General features: G+C 47.9%; 1 protein-coding gene across 1 annotated transcript in view; it reads left to right on the top strand.

Annotated features, from left to right (window-relative positions):
* The window catches only part of NUP58 (nucleoporin 58), a 136,581-nt gene that overhangs the window by 86,792 nt on the left and 25,512 nt on the right, over positions 1-24,277 (top strand). The window contains exon 12 of the mRNA XM_075337376.1: positions 6,267-6,468. Within this exon, the coding sequence (XP_075193491.1) occupies positions 6,267-6,468 (202 nt within the window). The remainder of the gene's footprint in view (positions 1-6,266; positions 6,469-24,277) is intronic.

Here is a 24,277-nt window from a genome sequence, read left to right as displayed (position 1 = left end):
CAATGGAAGCGGTTCCCTTTGCCCAGTTCCATCTGCGTCCCCTGCAGCTGGACATTCTCCGTTGTTGGGACAAGCGGACCTCTTCTTTGCACAGGCTTGTGGCTCTGTTGCCACAGACCAGGAGCTCTCTTCAGTGGTGGCTTCGGCCCCTCTCTCTATCCCAGGGACGCTCCTTTCTGATCCTGTCCTGGGTGATTCTCACCACGGATGCCAGTCTATCCGGCTGGGGAGCAGTGTTTCTCCACCACCGAGCACAGGGCACTTGGACTCCGTCCGAATCAGCCCTCTCGATCAATGTGCTGGAAATCAGAGCTGTGCTCCTAGCTCTCGTAGCCTTTCACCACCTGTTGGCGGGCAAGCACATTCGAGTCCAGTCAGACAACGCGACAGCAGTTGCCTACATCAATCACCAGGGCGGGACTCGCAGCCGCCTAGCAATGTTGGAGGTTCAACGTATCCTTCAGTGGACGGAGGACTCCAAGTCCACCATATCCGCAGTCCACATCCCAGGTGTGGAAAACTGGGAGGCAGATTATCTCAGCCGTCAAACCGTGGACAGCGGCGAGTGGGCCCTGCATCCGGCAGTGTTCCGGTCAATCTGCCGCAAGTGGGGCACTCCGGAAGTGGATCTCATGGCATCCCGGCACAACAACAAGGTCCCGGTTTACGTGGCTCGCTCCCACGATCCTCAGGCCTTGGCAGCGGACGCGCTGGTTCAGGATTGGTCCCAGTTCCGTCTGGCCTACGTGTTTCCCCCTCTAGCTCTCTTGCCCAGAGCCTTGCGCAAGATCAGAATGGAGGGCCGTCGGGTCATAATCATTGCTCCGGACTGGCCCAGGCGAGCTTGGTACCCAGACCTGTTCCGTCTGTCCGTAGAGGTGCCGTGGCATCTCCCGGACCGTCCAGACCTTCTCTCACAGGGTCCGTTTTTCCGCCAGAATTCTGTGGCTCTCAGATTGACGGCGTGGCTCTTGAGTCCTGGATCCTGACGGCTTCAGGCATTCCTTCCGAGGTCATCTCCACTATGACTCAGGCTCGGAAGTCTTCCTCGGCCAGGATTTACCACAGGACTTGGAGAATTTTCCTGTCCTGGTGTCGCTCTTCCGGCCATGCTCCTTGGCCTTTTTCCTTGCCGACCATCCTGTCCTTTCTACAGTCCGGTCTGCAGCTAGGACTATCCCTCAATTCCCTCAAGGGACAGGTCTCTGCTCTGTCAGTGTTGTTCCAGCGGCGTATCGCCCGACTGGCCCAGGTGCGCACCTTCATGCAGGGCGCATCTCCCATCATTCCTCCTTATCGGCGGCCTTTGGATCCCTGGGACCTTAATCTGGTCCTCACGGCCTTACAGAAACCCCAGTTTGAGCCTCTTAGGGAGGTTTCTTTGTTTCGACTTTCACAGAAAGTGGTCTTTCTGGTGGCCATAACTTCTCTCAGGAGAGTCTCTGATTTGGCTGCGCTCTCTTCGGAGTCACCCTTTTTGGTTTTTCACCAAGACAAGGTGGTTCTCCGTCCGACTCCGGACTTTCTCCCTAAGGTGGTGTCTCCTTTCCACCTTAACCAGGACATTTCATTGCCTTCCCTTTGTCCGGCCCCTGTGCATCGCTTTGAGAAAGCGTTGCATACTTTAGATTTGGTGCGGGCGCTCCGGATCTATGTGTCACGCACCGCTGCTCTTAGGCGGTGCACCTCTCTTTTTGTGCTGACCACAGGTCAGCGCAAGGGTCTCTCTGCTTCTAAACCGACCCTAGCTCGTTGGATTAGGTCGGCCATATCCGATGCCTACCAATGTACTCAGGTGCCTCCCCCGCCGGGGATTAAGGCGCACTCGACCAGAGCTGTCGGTGCCTCTTGGGCTTTCAGGCACCAGGCTACGGCTCAGCAGGTCTGTCAGGCTGCCACTTGGTCTAGTCTGCATACCTTTTCAAAGCACTACCAAGTGCATGCTCATGCTTCGGCAGATGCGAGCTTGGGCAGACGCATCCTTCAGGCGGCTGTCACCCATTTGTGAAGTTAAATTTTGCCTACTTCTCAGTTTTCTGTTTATTTCCGACCCATGGACTGCTTTGAGACGTCCCATGGTCTGGGTCTCCCATAAGGAACGATAAAGAAAAAGAGAATTTTGTTTACTTACCGTAAATTCTTTTTCTTATAGTTCCGACATGGGAGACCCAGCACCCTCCCTGTTGCGTGTTGGCAGTTCTTGTTCCGTGTGTTTTCACCGGCTGTTGTTGTAGACAGAGGTTCCGGTTATTCCGGGTTTTTACTCTATCTCTACTTGTGGGTGGATGTCCTCCTTCAGCTTTTGCACTAAACTGGCTCGATTTGGTCATCCAGGGGGTGTATATGCTCGGAGGGAGGAGCTACACTTTTTAGTGTAGTACTTTGTGTGTCCTCCGGAGGCAGAAGCTATACACCCATGGTCTGGGTCTCCCATGTCTGAACTATAAGAAAAAGAATTTACGGTAAGTAAACAAAATTCTCTTTTTTGTTCTGCCCTGCTCAGGGCAGATCAAAGTGCGCCTGTGCAGGACCTCAGTGCCGGCGAGTGTGTATGACGTAGGATGCGTCATGCACCCCGCCTACAGAAGGAGAACAAAGATGGCCGAAAGAGGCGGTGCCGGCACCGGACAACTGAGACGCCCATATGGCTCAACTGCACTGCATCGCGACTGTTGGGTAAGTATTCTAAAGTGTTTTTATGTTCTACACAGCGGCCTGGGCTCTTATATACAGCATGTTACAACACTGTATATAAGAGCCCAGTGGTGGTGGCCGCAGCTTATATGCTGAAAAAACAGTGACAGGTTCCCTTTAAAAATAAAGAAGCTCAATAAGAACAAATTCAGTGTAGCCATGTACATGAAAGTGATCAGTCCAAAATATAAAATTAATTGTCCCGTATGGTAAACGCCGTAAAGAGAAATTGAAATGCTGTAAATGTGTTTAATCAGTCCCCTCACCTCCCTAGAAAATTGAATAAAAAAATATTGAAAATTGTGTAGATATCCGAAAATTGTATTAATAAAAACAGGTCTCCATGCAAATAAGGAATCCCTCACAGCGCTCCATCTACCGAAAAATAAAAATGTTTTCTAAGAAAATGACGATGATCAAATAAAAGTTTTATGCCTCTTGGAAGAAAGGGGGGGGGACACAAGTCCCAAAAAATGTGAAAATTGGCTGCGACAGGAAGGATTTAAATGAAAATTATCACTAGATTGATGCAGCCTGAACCTCAGGCACGGGATTAGAGCCTGGCTGCACGATTGTAGCCGGGTGTGTTTTACCTGGGCCTTGTCTGATGCAGCTCCTGGTTGGCGTCTCCCTGTCCCACTCCAGGGGATTGCTGTGATGGGAGAGAAAGAGGTGCAGTAGGGTCTTACCCGGTTTACAGGGTGAAAAAGGAAAAAGAGCAATGCACTCACCTGGCAGGGTTGTGCCAGTCACAACCCCTTTGCAGACTTGGATGAGCGCTTAGGTGGTTTAGCAGCGGCCCCGTTACAGAGCAAATTTTCAGCGTAAAAAAACTGGGGAAAAACGGGTTTTTGCCGCGCTAAGGGACCACGAGCATAAATATAATAATTTGTTCTTTTATTTAGGTCATTCCAACGTGTTTCGGAGACTCATCTGCCTCCTTCCTCAGGGAAAAGAATCTTACAGACAAAGAGGATTTACGAGGAAATCCTCTTTGTCTGTAAGATTCTTTTCCCTGAGGAAGGAGGCAGATGAGTCTCCGAAACGCGTTGGAATGACCTAAATAAAAGAACAAATTATTATATTTATGCTCGTGGTCCCTTAGCGCGGCAAAAACCCGTTTTTCCCCAGTTTTTTTACGCTGAAAATTTACTCCAGGGGATTGATAGGTTTCTCCCACGTATGGAAATAGCGAGAGATCTGATCTGTCGTTCCCCTGGAGCTGGGTGAGGAGAAGCCAATTGGGCTCACACCAGACTAGTACTAGCTTTTCCCATAATTCCCTTCGTTCTCAAACTAGCTTTTCTCTGAAACAACTTGGTGTTTCAGAGTAAAACATAACTGGCTACAATCATGCAGTGAAGGTCTGATGCCGGCTATGGTTCAGGCAGCATTAATCTAGTGACCGGTTCCCTTTAACTTTTTTACATTGATGGCCCATCCTTAGGATAGGTCATCAATGTCTGATCGGCCAGGGTCCGACACCCGGCACTCCTGCCGATCAGCTATTCTCGATGCCGCTGTAAATGCTCCGTTCTGGAGCTACCCCGTCTTCTAATAGCAGCGGTCGGTACTGCAGATCCGCCTCCCAATCAAATCCATAGGAGGTGGATGTGTAGAACACTGCCATGGCTGCCATCAGAAGACTGAGCAGCTCCAGAATTGAGCATTTCTAAACACCTGCAGCCAATGCCAGCACTGAGATCAGCTGATTGGCGGGGGTGCAGGGTGTCAGACCCCGGCCGATCAGACATCGATGACCTATTCTAAGGATAGGCCATCAATGTAAAAGCAGTGGCCAACCTCTTTAAAACTAGTTTGTGAAAAAAGTGAAAAGATTTCCCATGCCATGCAAGCCAACATGCATTATTGGCATTTTGGGTGATCCTCTTCCCTCTTTTAAATTTTAGTAGGCATTGCCTGGTCTTGCGCATTACATACAGTCCACTACCACAGGCCCTGTTTTTCACCCTGTGTGTTCTGTAGGTACAGTAAATTGTTTGCGTACAGAGTCGCAGTAGGATCCCCGAGGTTCTTAATTTCCAGAGTTGTAATACACCCCTGTGAATTAGGCCTCAGTGGGATGTAATCACTGGCTTAGGTGGAGAAAAATAATTAAAACGCAATTTTTATTGTAGGATATTAAAATAGAAATTACATCTCCACCACATTTAATAAAGCCTATCCAAGCCAGTCAAAACACTTGGATACAAAAGGAAGCAAATTCTTTTTCGACTGGCTTGGATAGGCTTTACTGTATTTTATGGTTTTATAAGACGCACCCCAAATTTAGAGAAAAAATTGGGTCCGTCTTACATTCTGGTGGTGTCTTACGGTTGGGATGGCAGCGGTGGTGGAGCGGGGTCACAGGAGGCAGAGGCGGTGGTGGAGCAGGGTCACGGGAGGCAGAGGCGGTGGTGGAGCAGGGTCACGAGAGGCAGAGGCGGTGGTGGAGCGGGGTCACAGGAGGCAGAGGCGGTGGTGGAGCGGGGTCACAGGAGGCAGAGGCGGTGGTGGAGCGGGGTCACAGGAGGCAGAGGCGGTGGTGGAGCGGGGTCACAGGAGGCAGAGGCGGTGGTGGAGCGGGGTCACAGGAGGCAGAGGCGGTGGTGAAGCGGGGTCACAGGAGGCAGAGGCGGTGGTGGAGCGGGGTCACAGGAGGCAGAGGCGGTGGTGGAGCGGGGTCACAGGAGGCAGAGGCGGTGGTGGAGCGGGGTCACAGGAGGCAGAGGCGGTGGTGGAGCGGGGGTCACAGGAGGCAGAGGCGGTGGTGGAGTGGGGTCACAGGAGGCAGAGGCGGTGGTGGAGCAGGTCGATGCTGCGAGCGATGTGGCCGGCAGGTGTCCCAGATGCTGTGAGGTAGGCAGTCCAGAAACTGTTAGGGGTGTGGGCTTCAAAGAAATGGCGCCCGCCCGTTGGCTCATGCGCAGATTAAGCTATTGGCTCAATGACAAGTTGAGATCTCATCTGCACACAAGCCACCTCCGGGCAGCATTTTCCTTAAGTCTACTGCTGGGAGATCAATGGGTCGGAGGCAGCGCTTGCGTAGAGATGAGATCTTGAGCCGAGAAAAAAAATCTTTCTGCTAGGTTAGAATTATTTGTGAGCCTATACTCCAGTCCAATATATAACATTGCCGGCCCTGCGCCCCGCAGGCCCCAACCCTGCGCCTACCTCCTGCTACCCCTCTCCATCACCTCCCGGTAAGATACATTTGAGTTATAATATGCACCCCTCATTTTCCTCCCAAATCTTTGGGAGGAAAAATACTGTAATTGTGGTGGAGATGTAATTGCTATTTTACCATCCTACAATAAGCGTTATAATTTAATTATTTTTGTTTACCTTATGCCAGTGAATTTGTTAAAATTAGTGGCCATTTGGAGTCTTCTAGGTCCTTGACAGTGAATTCTCAGTGGGACGTGGTGTGGAATCCTCCCAGTCCACCTCCGATGTTCCTCCAGTTGGGTATACCGTTGTCATTAATCACGACCTTGCGTTACACTTCACACTTCTCCCTTATTATAAACTGTTGGCCTTTTCTATTTCACGTTACAATGGCTTTCCTTCAGATGCTCAAAGAACAGTACCTTGGTTACCGGAAAGCGTTCTTGGGCGATCCCACAGACGTATTTGAAGCCAGGAGAGCAGAAGCGAAGAAGTGGCAGAGCGCTCCCCGCGTGACCACCGGACCAACGCCTTTCAGCAACATACCAAACGCAGCCGCCGTGGCAATGGCTGCCACCCTGACCCAGCAGCAGCCGCCTGCTACAGGTCTGAATGCATTCAAGTCGTAGATACTTTACATCTGTGCTCAGTAAAGGTCTCTCTGGGCTGGGTCTTTCTGCTGGCAAAATAACTTTTCCATTTTCTTGTACTCCGTAGAGCTTCTAGACTAGGCAGGGTTTAACCTTGGCAATAATTATACCCTTCGTCGTGTGACCTGATTTTAACCCTGTTATCGGCAATCCTGACCGCTTGTTTTCATCACTATTCGGGTCTCAGAGCTGAATCGATTATACTTGAAGAGACTATTCTATGCCTGTACACTAAAAAACTTTCTGACTTGAAGTAACCGTGGCCTTGTGGATGTAACGGAGAACTAGTCTCATAACTTCATCTCAGAATGTGTTTTTATATTTAATGCATGGATGTACTACATATCTTATCATTTTAATGTGACTGCAGCTTTAAGCCCAAGCTACATGGTTGGTATTTTAATTTAAAGGGGTTGTCCAGGCTTGTGCCAAGCGTCTGTAAGCTGCTGAGACCTGATGGCTTGCGGTTTGCACGCTGTCACGATTCGCCTGGTATTGGCAGTATGAGCGGACGCCGGATTTGCATTCACATGCCAACTAGACTTTGCTGACTTCTTTCAATTATTTCCTATTGAGAGAAGCCAAACACGCGTCTTGATAGTATCACATACTTGCAATCACGAAACCATCCGCGTGTACCGGCAATACCGGGGAATATGGACATATACAGTGACTACAGACTTTTTTTTTTTTTTTTTTTCCCCCCCAAGCCCTTTACATTTCTCACCCTTGTAACTTGGGCATGAAAGTGAAGATCAGTTTTGATTGTAACCAAAATGGTTTCAAAATATGTCCTGATTATTTCCTTAAAGGGATTGTCCAGGACTTAGGCGGGCTTTGCACACTACGACATCGCAGGTGCGATGTCGGTGGGGTCAAATTGAAAATGACGCACTTCCGGCATCGCATGCGACATCGTAGTGTGTAAAGGCTCGATGATACGATTAACGAGCGCAAAAGCGTCGTAATCGTATCATCGCTGCAGCGTCGGCGTAATCCATGATTACGCTGACGCGACAGTCCGATGTTGTTCCTCGCTCCTGCGGCAGCACACATCGCTGTGTGTGAAGCCGCAGGAGAGAGGAACATCTCCTACCGGCGTCACTGCGGCTTCCGTAGGATATGCGGAAGGAAGGAGATGGGCGGGATGTTTACATCCCACTCATCTCCGCCCCTCCGCTCCGATTGGCCACCTGGCGTGTGACGTCGCTATGACGCCGCACGACCCGCCCCCTTAACAAGGAGGCGGGTCGCCGGCCAGAGCGACGTCCCAGGACAGGTGAGTCCATGTGAAGCTGGCGTATCGATAATGTTCGCTACGGCAGCTATCACAAGGAAATCGCTGCTGCGACGGGGGCGGGTACTATCGCGCTCGGCATCGCAGCATCGGCCTGCGATGTCGCAGCGTGCAAAGTACCCCTTAGGCTCACCTCACATCAGCGGTATTTTGCCGCAAAACTGGATCCGTCACAAATGCATTTCAGTTCCATTCATTTCCAATGGAATCGCGGCAAGATGCGGACACCTGCGGTTGCGTGCGTCATACACAACCGCATGTCACCGCATCTTACCGCGATTCCATTGGAAATGAATGGAACCGAAACGCATTTGTAACGGATCCAGTTTTGCAGCAAAATACCGCTGATGTGAGGTGAGCCTTAAATATTGGTGGCACCCTGAGCAGTCAGCTGTTTGCAGGTCCCTCTGCGGCTGGAAGTAAATAGTGTCCGGATCCAGCTCACAACAGCTCCATACACTGTGGCGTCAGTTTTTGGGTGCTGCATAGCCTCTCCCATTCATTTCACCTATATGGTTCTTTGGTGTCCCAGCACCATACTTCTGGCAGCCATTGGACTTGCAAAGAGATGATCTATGGGGGTGTTAGACCCTCCATAATTTAATATACTACACCAAGGGCACACTGGTAACATTTTTATTTATATAGCGCCATCGCATTCCACAATGCTTTACAGACATCGTCCCTGTCCCCATTGGGGCTCACAATCTAAAATTCCTCATTACTTTGTCTTTGGAGGGTGGGAGGAAACCGAAGTACTCAGGGGAAACCCTCACAAACATTGGGTATCGTACACACTCTTTTGTGGAATTTGAGCCCTCGACCCCCAACACTACAGTGCTAACCACTGAGCAAATCTTCTGCTACATGCAAAAATCACCTGACTCTAGTACATAAATGTAATTCTGCTAGATAATAATAAATTGGGTGCTTTGTCTAGTGGCCAATTAGATGTTGGTTTTGTTTCTAAAAAATGAAGCACTGCTCATATAGGCGTGTGGGTTGTGCAGAGGGGTCCACCAGGAGATTCACCTTTCCCCCCAGTGGGCCAGTCCAAATCTGCTCACCGCTATCTTAAGTCCTGGACAATCCTTTCTTTTTATCGTAGTCAGAGATTTGTTTTTCTGATCCAGAGCTTTCCGATCCTTTCATGTTAACTAGAGGGAGTGTAGGATCTTATTACATACAGTGAGGGAAATAAGTATTTGATACACTAACGATTTTGCAAGTTTTCCCACCTACAAAGATTGGAGAGGTCTGTCATTTTTATTTTGGGTAAATTTCAATAGTGACAGAATCCTGAAATAAAAAAATAAGAAAAACCTAAAAATCACATTGTACGATTTTAAAAGAATTAATTTGCATTTTGTTGCATGAAATAAGTATTTGATCACCTACAAACCAGCAAGAATTCTGTTTCTCACAGACCTGTTATTTTTTTTACTTTAAAAAGCTCCTCCTACTCTGCACTCGTTGCCTGTCTAAAAGACACCTGTCCACAAACTCAATCACACTACATCCTCTCCACCATGGCCAAGACTGAAAGCTGTGTAAGGACACCGGAGACAAAACTGTAGACTTGCACAAGGCTGGGATGAGCCACAGGACAATAGGCAAGCAGCTTGGTGAGAAGGCAACAACTGTTGGCTCAATTATTAGAAAATGGAAGAAACATGATTGTCAAAATTACTTGATCTTCCATGCAAGATCTCAACTTGTCAGTTAACTATGATTCTGAGAAAGGTCAGGAATCAGCCGAGAACTACACAGGAGGATCTGGTCTATTACCTGAAAAGAGCTGGGACCACAATCTCAAAAATTACCGCAAGTAACACACTACGCTGTCATGGATTAAACTCCTGCAGGGCACGCAAAGTCCCACTGCTCACTCCAGCACATATCCAAGCCTGTTTGAAGCTTGCCAATGACCGTCTGAATAATCCAGAGGCGGCATAGGAGACGGTCACGTGGTCAGATGAGACCAAACTAGAACTTTTTGGTATCGACTGTTTGCCGGAAGGATGAGTACAGCCCCAAAGATATCATCCCAACTGGGTGGAAACATCATACTTTGGCTGTGCTTTTCACAAAAAGGACTTGACGACTGCAACATATTGAAGGGAGAATGGATGGGGTCATGTATCGCAAGATTTTGGCGCCATCACCCTCCATCCCTCAGTAAGGGCATTGAAGATGGGTCATGGCTGGGTCTTCCACCATGACAATGATCCAAACCACACAGGACAACTAAGGAATGGCTCTGTAAGGAGCATTTTCAGGTTCTGGAGTGGTCTAGTCAGTCTCCAGACCTGAACCCATTAGAAAATCTTTGGATGTAGCTGAAACTCAATGTTTCTAAGTGACAGCTCCGAAATCTGAAAGATCTGTATGGAGGAGTCACCAAAATCCCCGCTGCAGTGTGTGCAAACCTGGTCAAGAATTACAGGAAATGTCTGACCTCTGTAACTGCAAACAAAGGTTTCTACCAAATATTACGTTCTGTTTTTCTATTGTATCAAATACTTATCTCATGCAATAGAATACAAATTATTTGAAAATCATACAATGGGATTTTCTGGATTTTTTTTTTTTTTTTCTGGATTCGGTTTGTCACAGGTGAAGTGTACCTACAATAAAAATGACAGATCTATGTTCTTTGTAGGTGGGAAAACTTGTAAAACCGTCAGAGTATCAAATACTTATTTTCCCCACTGTATACGTAACTCTATGGTAATGCAGCAGGCAGCGCTCCTAAGCGCCCTCTAGTGGCACATGAAAGAAGCCAGAAAGTTCTGTTTTTTAAAATGACTGATTTTTGATCTCTGCATCAGAAAAACTGGGTACAAAATGGTACAACTTTTTATTAGAAAACTGGCACAAAATTTTCGAGTTAAAATATTGATAGATGGACATTCATTTTAAAAAAAAAAAAAAAGGGTTGTGCCACCATATGTATATTTATTTATGAAGAAAGCTGTATTTTTTTTTCTTCAAATTACTTCTATTAAAATTCATGGTTATACATTTTTTTTTTCTCATAAGAAGTTGCCTATAAATACAGTAATACTGCCTACCCTAAGGCTTTTTACGTATAACGGTGCACACGTTGATTATTTGCAGCAGAAATCTCTGCACTAAAATCGTTAAGTAAAATTTTTTTGTCCCTTCCCTCCCTCATGTATTTGAATGAGTAGGATACGATAGGTGGAGCTGGCGTGGGGGGGGGGGGGGGGCGTGACGTTATAGGCAAAGCCGTTGGGGGCATACTGTAGGCAGAGCCGGCGGAGGGAGGGTATACTGTTGGCAGAGCCGGTGTTGATGGGGCGGGGTGGGGGGTACACTCTATAGGCAGAGCCGGTGTTGAAGGGGGGGGGGGAGATTACGCTATAGGCGGGGGGAGGGATATGCTGTAGGCAGAGCCGGTGTTGATGGGGGGGGGGGGGGGGAGCACGCTCTATAGGCAGAGCCGGTGTTGAAGGGGGGGGGGAGGTTACGCTATAGGCAGAGGGAGAGTAATACTGTAGGCAGAGCCGGCGGGGGGAGGGGTATGTTATAGGCAGAGCCGGTGTTGATGGGGGGGGGGGGATTACGGTATAGGCAGAGGGAGGGGTATACTGTAGGCAGAGTTAGCGGAGAGGGGGCATACTATAGGCAGAGCCGGCCAGGACACAAATCAATTTTTGTATTTTTCTTTGCCCTATGCAGTTACTGTGACACAGGTCAGGTGACCGAGCAAGAGCAATCAAATCTGTGGCATTAGGTGTCCAGAGAAGTAAAATCTGATTTCTTCGTCCTGAAATCTGTATATACTACCACCACTATTCTCACACTACAGAGGCGGCCAGGACGGAGGATTATACCCTCACATGTGAGTGCAGCTCCAGTGACAGAATACTGACTGCGCCTGCTCGGCCACCATTCATTACATATGACAGCCAGAAGGCCGGCAGCATTGCTGCATCCACAGGCCACATTCTTATCTTCTCATCTTTCTTAAAGCATAAATTATATTTGTTTTATTTTTAATAAAGTAAATCGAAAAAAAATGTTAAATACAACTTTCTTCCTTAGTAAATATCCATTTTTGGTTGTCTTGCTCCGGCGGCCTGCCTGAGAGCAGAGAATAAGCCCCCTTATTCAACAGATCACGTAACTAGATCTTCAAATTCAGTTTTTGGAGCACCTGATGGACTTGGGAGATTTGTAGAAATTGCTGCAAAAGAGAAAAAAAAAAAAGCTACTTTGCCTTAGTATATAATAGGTCTTAACGTGCTTAGCATGTAAGAAACTAATATTCTGCCATGCATGAGTGGACAATCCCCAGGAATGAGGCGACCAGTTGCCTAAAAAAAATGGGGCATGGCTGTAATACCTAATACAGCCTATAGACTATAGTGGTACTGTCTTTTTGGAGACAGTCCTGTTTTGGTTTTGTTCTGTAATACCCTTTGAACTTTTCCATTTGCTTGCTCTTGTTGTCTTTATGGGGTTGTCCAGCCTAAGGAAAAAATAATGCTGCGATTACTCCTATATGACTGCAGATGCTGAATCATGACAGTGTGCGATGCAAAAGCTCACAGTTCTCTTGTGCAGGTGGGCGGTCACATGACCAGGATTTGCATACTTGCAGTCACATGCCAACTAGACTTCTCCTTTGGAATGTTGAGGAGCTCAGGAGTCTAGTCTGCACGTGACTGCCAGTATGCAAATCGCATGTGATTGCCCACCCGTGCAGGGAGTGCAGTGGATCAGTGACATAGAATGACTGCAGGGCTTTCTTCTTAGACTGGACAACACCTTTAATTGCCAGGACTCATTCTTCTAATAAAAAGTGCCAAAAAATACACCTTTGCAGCAAATTACTACCGACTTGTATATACACACCCTCTTCATTATCACTGGCAGCTGCTGGTACTCGTCAACAGAAAACAAAATGTTCTATTCATTATAACAATATAATGAACGTCTAATGATCCGTGTGAATGTAAATAAGCAATCAATTTCTATCATTAATGTTTATTTTTAACATATTGGTAGTCACTAGGTGAGACTGCTCTATTAAGGCAAGTTTACTTGCTGACGTGTGCAGTGTTACTACATAGTTCATAAGGATTTTTTTGTGTGTATGTATATGTATGTATATGTATATATATATATATATATATATATATATATATATATATATATTTATATAAATATACAGTCATATGAAAAAGTGTGGGCACCCCTATTAATTTTAACCTTTTTTCTTTATAACAATTTGGGTTTTTGCAACAGCTATTTCAGTTTCATATATCTAATCACTAATGGACTCAGTAATATTTCTGGATTGAAATGAGGTTTATTGTACTAACAGAAAATGTGCAATCCGCATTTAAACAAAATTTGACCGGTGCAAAAGTATGGGCACCCTTATCAATTTCTTGATTTGAACACTCCTAACTACTTTTTACTGACTTACTAAAGCACTAAATTGGTTTTGTAACCTCATTGAGCTTTGAACTTCATAGGCAGGTGTATCCAATCATGAGAAAAGGTATTTAAGGTGGCCACTTGCAAGTTGTTCTCCTATTTGAATCTTCTATTGAGAGTGGCATCATGGGCTCCTCAAAACAACTCTCAAATGATCTGAAAACAAAGATTATTCAACATAGTTGTTCAGGGGAAGGATACAAAAAGTTGTCTCAGAGATTTAAACTGTCAGTTTCCACTGTGAGGAACATAGTAAGGAAATGGAAGAACACAGGTACAGTTCTTGTTAAGCCCAGAAGTGGCAGGCCAAGAAAAATATCAGGCAGAGAAGAATGGTGAGAACAGTCAAGGACAATCCACAGACCACCTCCAAAGACCTGCAGCATCATCTTGCTGAAGATGGTGTCAAGGTGCATCGGTCAACAATACAGCGCACGTTGCACAAGGAGAAGCTGTATGGGAGAGTGATGCGAAAGAAGCCGTTTCTGCAAGCATGCCACAAACCGAGTCGCCTGAGGTATGCAAAAGCACAATTGGACAAGCCAGTTACATTTTGGAAGAAGGTCCTGTGGACTGATGAAACAAAGATTGAGTTGTTTGGTCATACAAAAAGGCGTTATGCATGGAGGCAAAAAAACACGGCATTCCAAGAAAAGCACTTGCTACCCACAGTAAAATTTGGTGGAGGTTCCATCATGCTTTGGGGCTGTGTGGCCAATGGCGGCATTGGGAATCTTGTTAAAGTTGAGGGTCGCATGGATTCAACTCAGTATCAGCAGATTCTTGACAATGTGCAAGAATCAGTGACGAAGTTGAAGTTACGCAGGGGATGGATATTTCAGCAAGACAATGATCCAAAACACCGCTCCAAATCTACTCAGGCATTCATGCAGAGGAACCATTACAATGTTCTGGAATGGCCATCCCAGTCCCCAGACCTGAATATCATTGAAAATATGTGGGATGATGTGAAGCGTGCTGTCCATGCTCGGCGACCATCAAACTTAACTGAACTGGAATTGTTTTGTAAACAGGAATGGTCAAATATACCTTCATCCAGGATCCAGGAACTCATTAAAAGCTACAGGAAGCGACTAGAGACTGTTATTTTTGCAAAAGGAGGATCTACAAAATATGTCACTTTTATGTTGAGGTGCCCATACTTTTGCAGCGGTCAAATTTTGTTTAAATGCGGATTGCACATTTTCTGTTAGTACAATAAACCTCATTTCAATCCAGAAATATTACTCAGTCATCAGTTATTAGATATATAAAACTGAAACAGCTGCTGCAAAACCCCAAATTGTTATAAAGAAAAAAGGTTAACATTAATAGGGGTGCCCAAACTTTTTCATATGAAAATAAATATATATATATATATATATATATATATATATATATATATATATATATATATATATATATATATATATATATATATATATATATATATATATATATATATATATAAATATTATATTATACATACATACAATCTCATCTTATAATGCTGCATACATGTTTGCCCTACTGCCAGTGTTTGGTTATATTGTGATTTAGAGCTTGTTTACACAGTTTGGATTTCTTTTCCATGCTGATTAGACCAATAGGGTTTTTTTTTTTTTCATGGCTGCTTCTCGTGAATTGCCAAATGGCAGCCATTTGTTTATTATTTAATACTTTTAAGTTATATATTGTAAGAGTTGTATTTGTGCACTACAAGAAATATCTTTTATTTTTTATTTTTTTTATTTTCTTAGTCTACCTCCAGTGAGAACAGACAGCGCTCTTAGATCCTCATACACAGTACCTTTTTGTCAAGTGTTTCCCTTTTAAAAGCAATCTGTCACCAGGTTTTTGCAACCTAATCTGAGAGCCGCATAATGTAGGGACAGAGATCCTGATTCCAGCGATGTCATTTACTGGGCTGCTTAGGTACAGAAGCTCATCTTGCGGTAGAAAAACGCACCAAAAAAATGCATGCAGTCTTGGTGCTGCTTTTTGCCATGCATTTTGTGTGAAATAAATGCCTGGAAGGGCTAAAAAAAAAAAAAATCAGGAAAAAACGCTGCAAATTTTTTCTGCACCCAAAACTGCACCTTGTCCCAGAGTGCCTGAAAATGTGTGTAAAAATTTTTTTTTTTTTTCTCCAGTAGAAGCAAGCCAAAAATGCAGGAATATACAACATTCTGCAGGTTTTTTTGGCAGAAGTTTGTGACAAACTGCAGCCAAAAAAACTGCAACGTGCGCACAGCAGGTCTGAATTCTCATAGACTTTGCTGGGAAGTCAAAAGTGAGAACTTTCTGCCATCAAAACTGCACCAAAAAAGTGACAATAACGTGGCAGAAACTGCAGCTTGTGCATATAGCCTTAGTGTAGTTTTGATACAATCACTGTTTAATCAGCAGTAGATTATCATTACATGACTACTTAGCGTGGTGCAGGCAGTCCAGCATATTCATGAGCTCTGTATAACTGCTAGATCTGCAGTAGAGAAAACATTGATTGTATCAAAATGACAGCAAACAGCTCAGTAAGTGTGACACCTCTGGAATCAGGGTCTCTGGCTCTACATTATGCTGCTCAGATGGGGGAGCAAAAACCTGGTGACAGATTCCCTTAAAGCTTAACCATTTGTCCCCTAGACCTCTCCTATCTTCTCCCCCTGCTCACTTTACAGTTGCCAGCAAAGCCTTGATAACCTTGCCATTGCTATACCTCTACACTGTTTTGAATCCATGCCGCTGCTGCTGTAATCACAGGACTTCAATTAGCAATTTTCCACTGTAGATATTCAACTTATAATTCTTTAAGCTACACAGGTTCATCTGTGTAACTGCATCTATTTCTCTCCTCCATTATCTGTCTGCTTTTACAGCAGGGAGAGAGTAAAGGGCTTTAGTAATTCTAGTTTCCTAGTCGGTCCCATACCTTGAAATTGCCAGATTAAGCACTTATTTTTTTTAACTCTAGGGTTTAAACTTCAACCAATTCAATGAGGTACGTGACCGTGGAGGTTTTCTTTATCGTTCCTATGGGAGACCCAGACATTGGGTGTTTAGCTTCTGCCTCCGGAGGACACACAAAGTACTACACTCAAAAGTGTAGCTCCTCCCTCTGAGCTTATACACCCCCTGGAGAACCAGATTTAGCCAGTTTATCGCTTTGTGTTCAGGAGGCATACATCCACACATGCATTCTCATCTGATTTTTGATTTATGGAAAGAGTTTGAAGAAAAGCGGGTCCAAGCTTGGACCCCCGGCATGTCCCTTCTCACCCCACTGTGTCGGCGGTGCTGTTAAGGTTGATTCCAAGGCTGGAGCCTTACATGCCGTGCTCCTTCACCATCCCTCCTGGGCTCTGGCTTGAAGTGGGAGCCAGCACGGTTCTCCATGCTTGGCAGGAGACCGGTCTCCATCCGCAGCCCTTCAGGATCCTGCTGGACCGGACCACTCATCCTCAGGGACTTGGAACCCTGCGTCTCAGCAAGCTAAGTACCTGAGACGTTTATATATTGGGGGTCCCTGTACTTTATTGTTGTGGGAGAGTGTGCTGAGTGAGTTTTATGACATTTCCGGCGGGTTCTCTGGCTGTCGCCTGAGAACCGCGCCGATGGTGCCTGCGCGCCGGCCGCACCGCTTAAATTTAGGCCCCGACTTCGCCGGAGGCCTACTTTCGGTTTCACTGCCCTCGCATGTCATTCATGCAGAGGGACAGCGCGGCTCCGCCCAGCGGCCGTTCTGCACAGGGGAGGGACACTCCTCACTGGGTACATGTCTCCTCCCCTGTAAGTCTCTATGGCCCTCCAGATCCCGCTCCCAGAGTAAGTCCCGCCCCCTCTCTTCGCTCCGGCGGCCATTTTCTCAGCGTTTTTCCCTGCGATCAGCACTGGTCTGCAGCATCCCTGCTGAGGTGCTTGGGGGTCCGGGCTTCGGGATCTGGAGGGCACACAACACCGCTCCAGTGGTCTGGTAAGCCACAACCTCTGGTTGTGGACCTCTGTATATACTCTCTAGGGGTCATTCTGGCAGAGCCCCCACTCCAGCAGCATGTCTCACACGAGGAGCAAGGCTCCAAAGCTGTATTCAGTATGCACTGCATGTAAGCTCCTACTGCCTGAACCGAGCACCTATCCACATTGTGATGCCTGCTCTAACCTGACGATGCCTCAGCCTGGAATCGCACCCCCAGTGGTCTCTCCGGCTGCTCCGGCTCCTGTGGCTGAACCCCCGGCTTGGGTAGAATCCTTATCTAGGTCTATCTCCCAATCTTTTGCCGACTCAATGGGACAGCTGTCCAGGACTTTGCTGAACATGCATCAGCCCCCTTCACAGGGTGCCTCTGCTGCTAGGGCTCTCTCAGGACCGGAGCTCACAGAGGATTCATCATCTGGTCCCAGACCCCGTCCTCCTAAGAGGAGACGCAGGGCTCCCTCTCCTTCCTCGTCCCGCGGCTCTTTTTCAGAAGCTGACTCGCAGGACGAGGAGGATGCCTTTATAGGGGGCTCGGAGGCTAACTCCATGTGCCCCATTGATCTGTCCGAAAGTGACTCAGATGTTAGTGATTTGATTGCGTCCATTAATTCTGTACTGGATCTCAATCCGCCAGTATCAGAGGAGCAACCCTCTCTGGCAGAAAAGCACCAGTTTACCTTGCCTAAGAGGACAAAGAGTGTGTTCTTTAACCACTTCAGTTTTCAGGCCGCTGTGACCAAGCCTAGGGCCTGTCCTGACAAACGCTTCCCAAAGCGTGGTTCTGATGACCGTTTTCCCTTTCCACCTGAGGTGGTCAAGGAGTGGGCTCATTCACCAAAGGTAGACCCCCCGGTGTCTAGACTCTCAGCCCGGACCGTTGTATCAGTGGCTGATGGCACCTCTCTTAAGGATTCCACTGACCGCCAGGTTGACCTTCTGGCCAAATCTGTATATGAGGCGGCAGGGGCCTCGTTCTCCCCAACTTTTGCAGCAGTGTGGGCTCTCAAAGCCATCTCTGCTTCTCTAGAGGAGATGCATTCCCTCGCCAGGGAATCTATGCCCGAAATGGTTACCTTAACTTCCCAAGCTTCAGCTTTTTCATCCTATGTCATGTCTGCCATGCTGGAGGCTTCTCACCGCACTGCGGTGGCTTCGTCTAATTCCCTCGCTATCCGCAGGATCTTGTGGCTTCGAGAGTGGAAGGCAGATGCTTCTTCAAAGAAGTACCTTGCTGGACTCCCTTTTGCGGGGTCCAGGCTGTTCGGTGAACAGCTGGATGAAATTATTAAGGAAGCTACTGGCGGGAAGAGTACTTCCATGCCACAAACCAAAACCAGGAAACCTGTCCAGGGTAGGAATCAGTCGAGGTTTCGTTCCTTTCGTTCCTCCAACTGGTCGTCCTCTAAGCCCTCGGCCTCGTCCATTAACTCAGCCAAGGACCAAAAATCCAACTGGCGCACAAAAGCGCGTCCACAGAAGACCGCAGGAGCTGCTGCCACTAAGGCAGCCTCCTCTTGATTATCTGTCCGCGCCAGCAACGTCCTTAGTCGGTGGCAGGCTCTCCCACTTTGGCGACACGTGGTTTCAACATGTCTCCGATCAGTGGGTGCGGGATATCATCTCCCACGGCTACAGGATAGAATTCTCTTCCAACCCGCCAGACAGATTTTTTTCTGTCAACTCCCCCCTGCTCCAAGGCCGCCGTCTTCTCTCAGGCCGTGGCATCCTTGCAGGCCAACGGAGTAATTGTACCTGTTCCCGCCCGGGAACGGTTCAGAGGTTTCTACTCAAATCTCTTCCTAGTACCCAAAAAGGACGGTTCCTTCCGGCCCATCCTGGATCTCAAGCTTCTCAACAAGCATGTTCGGGTGCGGCATTTTCGCATGGAGTCTCTGCGGTCAGTCATTGCCTCAATGACCCAAGGGGATTTCCTGGCATCCATCGACCTCAGAGATGCCTATCTCCATGTGCCAATTGCAGTTTCACACCAGCGTTGGCTACGTTTTGCAATTGGAGAGGAACATTTCCAATTCGTGGCTCTTCCCTTCGGGTTAGCCACGGCCCCTCGGGTATTCACCAAGGTCATGGCAGCAGTGGTTGCGGTTCTGCACCTTCAGGGGCTGGCAGTGATTCCTTACCTGGACGACCTTCTAGTCAAGGCTTCATCCAGCGCAGACTGTCAGCGGAGTGTCTCGCTCACTCTCGCCACTCTAGCCCAATTCGGGTGGCTTGTCAATCTGCCCAAATCCACTCTGACTCCGACCCAGAGGCTCACGTACCTAGGGATGCAGTTCGAGACTCTGCCGGCACTTGTGAAGTTGCCCTTAATCAAACAGCAGTCCCTCCAACTGGCGGTGCGCTCTCTGCTGAGGCCCTGCCGTTATTCCATCAGGCACCTGATGCAGGTGCTAGGTCAGATGGTGGCGTCAATGGAGGCTGTTCCCTTTGCCCAGTTCCATCTGCGTCCACTGCAGCTGGACATTCTCCGCTGTTGGGACAAGTGGCCTTCCTCCTTGCACAGGTTAGTGGCTCTGTCGCCACAGACCAGGAGCTCTCTTCAGTGGTGGCTTCGGCCCCTCTCTCTGTCTCAGGGACGCTCCTTCCTGGCCCCGTCCTGGGTGATTCTCACCACGGATGCCAGTCTATCCGGCGGGGGAGCTGTATGTCTCCACCACCGAGCACAGGGCACTTGGACTCCGTCCGAGTCAGCCCTCTCGATCAATGTGCTGGAAACCAGAGCCGTGCTTCTGGCTCTCCTAGCTTTTCACCACCTATTGGCGGGCAAGCACATCCGAGTCCAGTCAGACAACGCGACAGCGGTTGCCTACATCAATCACCAAGGCGGGACACGCAGCCGCCTGGCAATGTTGGAGGTACAACGCATCCTTCAATGGACGGAGGACTCCAAGTCCACCATATCCGCAGTCCACATCCCAGGCGTGGAAAACTGGGAGGCAGATTATCTCAGCCGTCAAACCGTGGACAGTGGCGAGTGGTCCCTGCATCCGGCAGTGTTTGTCAATCTGCCGCAAGTGGGGCACTCCGGATGTGGACCTAATGGCATCCCGTCACAACAACAAGGTTCCGGTTTACGTGGCTCGCTCCCACGATCCTCAGGCATTCGCCGCGGACGCTCTGGTTCAAGACTGGTGCCAGTTTCGTCTGTACTACATGTTTTCCCCTCTAGCTCTCTTGCCCAGAGTTCTGCGCAAGATCAGAATGGAGGGCCGTCGAGTCATCCTCATTGCTCCGGACTGGCCCAGGCGAGCTTGGTACCCAGACCTGCTCCATCTGTCCGTAGAGGTGCCGTGGCATCTTCCGGACCGTCCAGACCTTCTCTCACAAGGTCCGTTTTTCCGCCAGAATTCTGCGGCTCTCAGATTGACGGCGTGGCTCTTGAGTCCTGAATCTTGACGACTTCTGATATCCCTCCTGAAGTCATCTCCACTATGACTCGGGCCCGTAAGTCTTCCTCTGCCAAGATCTATCACAGGACTTGGAAAATTTTCCTGTCCTGGTGTCGCTCTTCCGGCCATCCTCCTTGGCCTTTTTCCTTGCCGACCCTTCTGTCCTTTCTATAGTCCGGTCTGCAGCTGGGACTGTCCCTCAACTCTCTCAAGGGACAAGTCTCGGCTCTGTCAGTGCTGTTCCAGCGGCGTATCGCCCGGCTGGCTCAGGTCCGCACCTTCATGCAGGGCGCGTCTCGCATCATTCCACCTTACCGGCGGCCCTTGGATCCCTGGGACCTCAATTTGGTTCTCACGGTTTTGCAGAAACCCCCCTTTGAGCCTCTTAGGGAGGTTTCTTTGTTTCGTCTTTCACAGAAAGTGGTCTTTCTAGTGGCCATAACTTCCCTCAGGAGAGTCTCTGATTTGGCTGCGCTCTCTTCGAAGTCACCTTTTTTGGTTTTTCATCAAGACAAGGTGGTTCTCCGTCCGACTCCGGACTTTCTCCCTAAGGTGATTTCTCCTTTCCACCTTAACCAGGACATTACCCTACCTTCCTTTTGTCCGGCTCCTGTTCATCGCTTTGAAAAAGCGTTGCATACTCTGGATCTGGTGCGTGCTCTCCGGATCTATGTGTCTCGCACCGCTGCTCTTAGGCGGTGCACCTCTTTTTGTGCTAACCACAGGTCGGCGTAAGGGCCTCTCTGCTTCTAAGCCGACCTTAGCCCGTTGGATTAGGTCGACCATTTCGGATGCCTACCAGTGTTCTCAGGTGCCTCCCCCGCCGGGGATCAAGGCACACTCGACCAGAGCTGTCGGTGCCTCTTGGGCTTTCAGGCACCAGGCTACGGCTCAGCAGGTCTGTCAGGCTGCCACTTGGACGAGCCTGCATACCTTTTCAAAGCACTACCAAGTGCATGCTCATGCTTCGGCAGATGCGAGCTTGGGCAGACGCATCCTTCAGGCGACTGTCGCCCATTTGTGAAGTTAGGCTCTGCCTACTTCTTAGTTTTTCTGTTTATTCCCACCCATGGACTGCTTTGAGACGTCCCAATGTCTGGGTCTCCCATAGGAACGATAAAGACAAAGAGAATTTTGTTTACTTACCGTAAATTCTTTTCTTATAGTTCCGTATTGGGAGACCCAGCTCCCTCCCTGTTGCCTGTTGGCAGTTTCTTGTTCCGCGTGTTATCACCGGCTGTTGTCGTGGACAGAGTCTCTGGTTGTTCCGGTTCTTGCTCTGTTTTTACTTGTGGGTGGCTATTCTCCTTCAGCTTTTGCACTAAACTGGCTAGATCTGGTTCTCCAGGAAGTGTATAAGCTCAGAGGGAGGAGCTACACTTTTGAGTGTAGTACTTTGTGTGTCCTCCGGAGGCAGAAGCTAAACACCCAATGTCTGGGTCTCCCAATACGGAACTATAAGAAAAAGAATTTACGGTAAGTAAACAAAATTCTCTTTTTTATCTGGAGGTATCCATTTATTTTTCACTTAGTCTTTTGCCTATGGGGTGCAAGTTGTTTCCTAGTAGATGCCATTTGCCAAGTACTTTAGTGATCATGTTGAGTCAAAGGCAAAGCAAAAAGTTGTACATATTGTATGGAGCATTCTGAATGCAGATTAGTTACTGTGCCATTTATTATGGCGCGGCCAAAATTGGTAGAATTAGATTGAATGTAAAGTGGTGTGGATTTCTGTATATGGTCTTCACCCACACAAAATCCACTGTTCCATCAGGAAAGTTTTGCCGGTTTTATCTTGTTCACATCATGTTTCAGCCACACGTTAATCAGCGAGGTGTGGAAATTGATTTTGCTTTTGTTTTTTTTGTTTTTTTGTACAACCTCTGAGGTTATTTAGTTTGGGTTGTACCCGAGGTAGGTCCTGACGTCACGGTGCGAGCTCGGGCCGCCATTCACAGATGTCCGAATTCACGTCACGGTGCGAGCTCGGGCCGCCATTTACAGATGTCCGAATTCACGTCACGGTGCGAGCTCGGGCCGCCATTCACAGATGTCCGAATTCACGTCACGGTGCGAGCTCGGGCCGCCATTCACAGATGTCCGAATTCAGCTTCAAAAGCCGATAATTGACTTATTGCTTCTTTTTTTTTCCTTTTTCCATGTGGAAAAAAACCCTTGCACTGTGCACTATAAGCTACCTTCCCATTTCCTACTTATTCATAGCATATTTCCGACAATTTTTCTTGTGAATTTTGGCACAGAATCTACTTACAAATCCAAATTAAAAGTCATTGTGAACACACTGTTGGGCTGCGTGCGGACAGTGCATTTTTCATGCTTTTTTTTATGCAGATTTGGTGCAGATTGTGGCCCAATTCTGCATGTGTATCCTTACACCAGCAAAGTCCATGGGAATCCTTAAGTCTCATGCACATATTGCTTATTTTTCCCTTGCAGATTTGTTGTAGAAAATAATCTGCGTCTGTAGCATGTCAATTGTTGATGCGTTTTTTCCCCCCGCGTTTTTTAGCCTTTCCACCCATTGACTTCATTAAGAAAAAGGCATCAAAAATACATGTGGTTTTTAGTGCTTTTTTTCTGCCAGAAGGTGTAGATTTGATGCAGAACATTTCTGCATTAAATCTGCAATGTGCGCATAAAGCCTTAAGGCCACTTTACACGCTGCGATATCAGTACCGATATCGCTAGCGTGGGTACCTGTCCTCATCGGTTGTGCGACATGGGCAAATCGCTGCCCGTGGCGCACAACATCGCCCAGACCCATCACACTACTTACCTGCCCTGCGACGTCGCTGTGACCGGCGAACCGCCTCCTTTCTAAGGGGGCGGTTCGTTCAGCGTCACAGCTGCGTCACTGAACCGCCGCCCAATAGAAGCGGAGGGGTGGAGATAAGCGGGACGTAACATCCCACCCACCTCCTTCCTTCCGCATTGTGGCAGGTAAGGAGAGCTTCCTCGTTCCTGCGGTGTCACACGTATCGATGTGTGCTGCCGCAGGAACGAGGAACAACTTAGTTACTGCTGCAGCAACGATATTAGAGAATGGACCCCCATGTCACCGATGAGCGGTGTCGCACGTTTTTGCAACAATGCAAAATCGTTTATAGGTGTCACACGCAACGGCATCGCTACAGCGACCGGATGTGCGTCACCAATTCCGTGACCTCAACGATATCGCTTGAGCGATGTCGCAGCGTGTAAAGCGGCCTTTAAAGGGAACCTGTCAGCAGAAATTTCGCCCAAAACCTAAAAGATTCCCCCTCTGCAGCTCCTGGGCTGCATTCTAGAAAGGTCCCTGTTATTATTGTGCCCCCTGTGAGACCAAAATAAAGACTTTATAAAGTGGTACCTTTTTGTATTCAGATACTGTAAATGTGACACGGGGGCGGGCTTTCTGGCATCCGTTATTCTTGTATGCCTTCCCCCATTGCTCCTTTCCATAGCTGATGCACCGCCCACTGCTCCAGCCATCCCCGCGCATGCCCAGTGCCAGTCTCACGGGACTGAGCAGTGTGACCGCTGGTGACGTGTGGCAAGTGATTATGGGCGGGGCTGTGATTGTTATCAGCAAGTACCTGCCCATAATCTCGTG

Source organism: Anomaloglossus baeobatrachus, chromosome 2 (assembly GCF_048569485.1).
Source record: "Anomaloglossus baeobatrachus isolate aAnoBae1 chromosome 2, aAnoBae1.hap1, whole genome shotgun sequence".
Taxonomy (NCBI): domain Eukaryota; kingdom Metazoa; phylum Chordata; class Amphibia; order Anura; family Aromobatidae; genus Anomaloglossus; species Anomaloglossus baeobatrachus.
The sequence above is the reverse complement of the archived record's forward strand: the minus strand, read 5'-3'. Positions and strand labels throughout refer to the sequence as shown.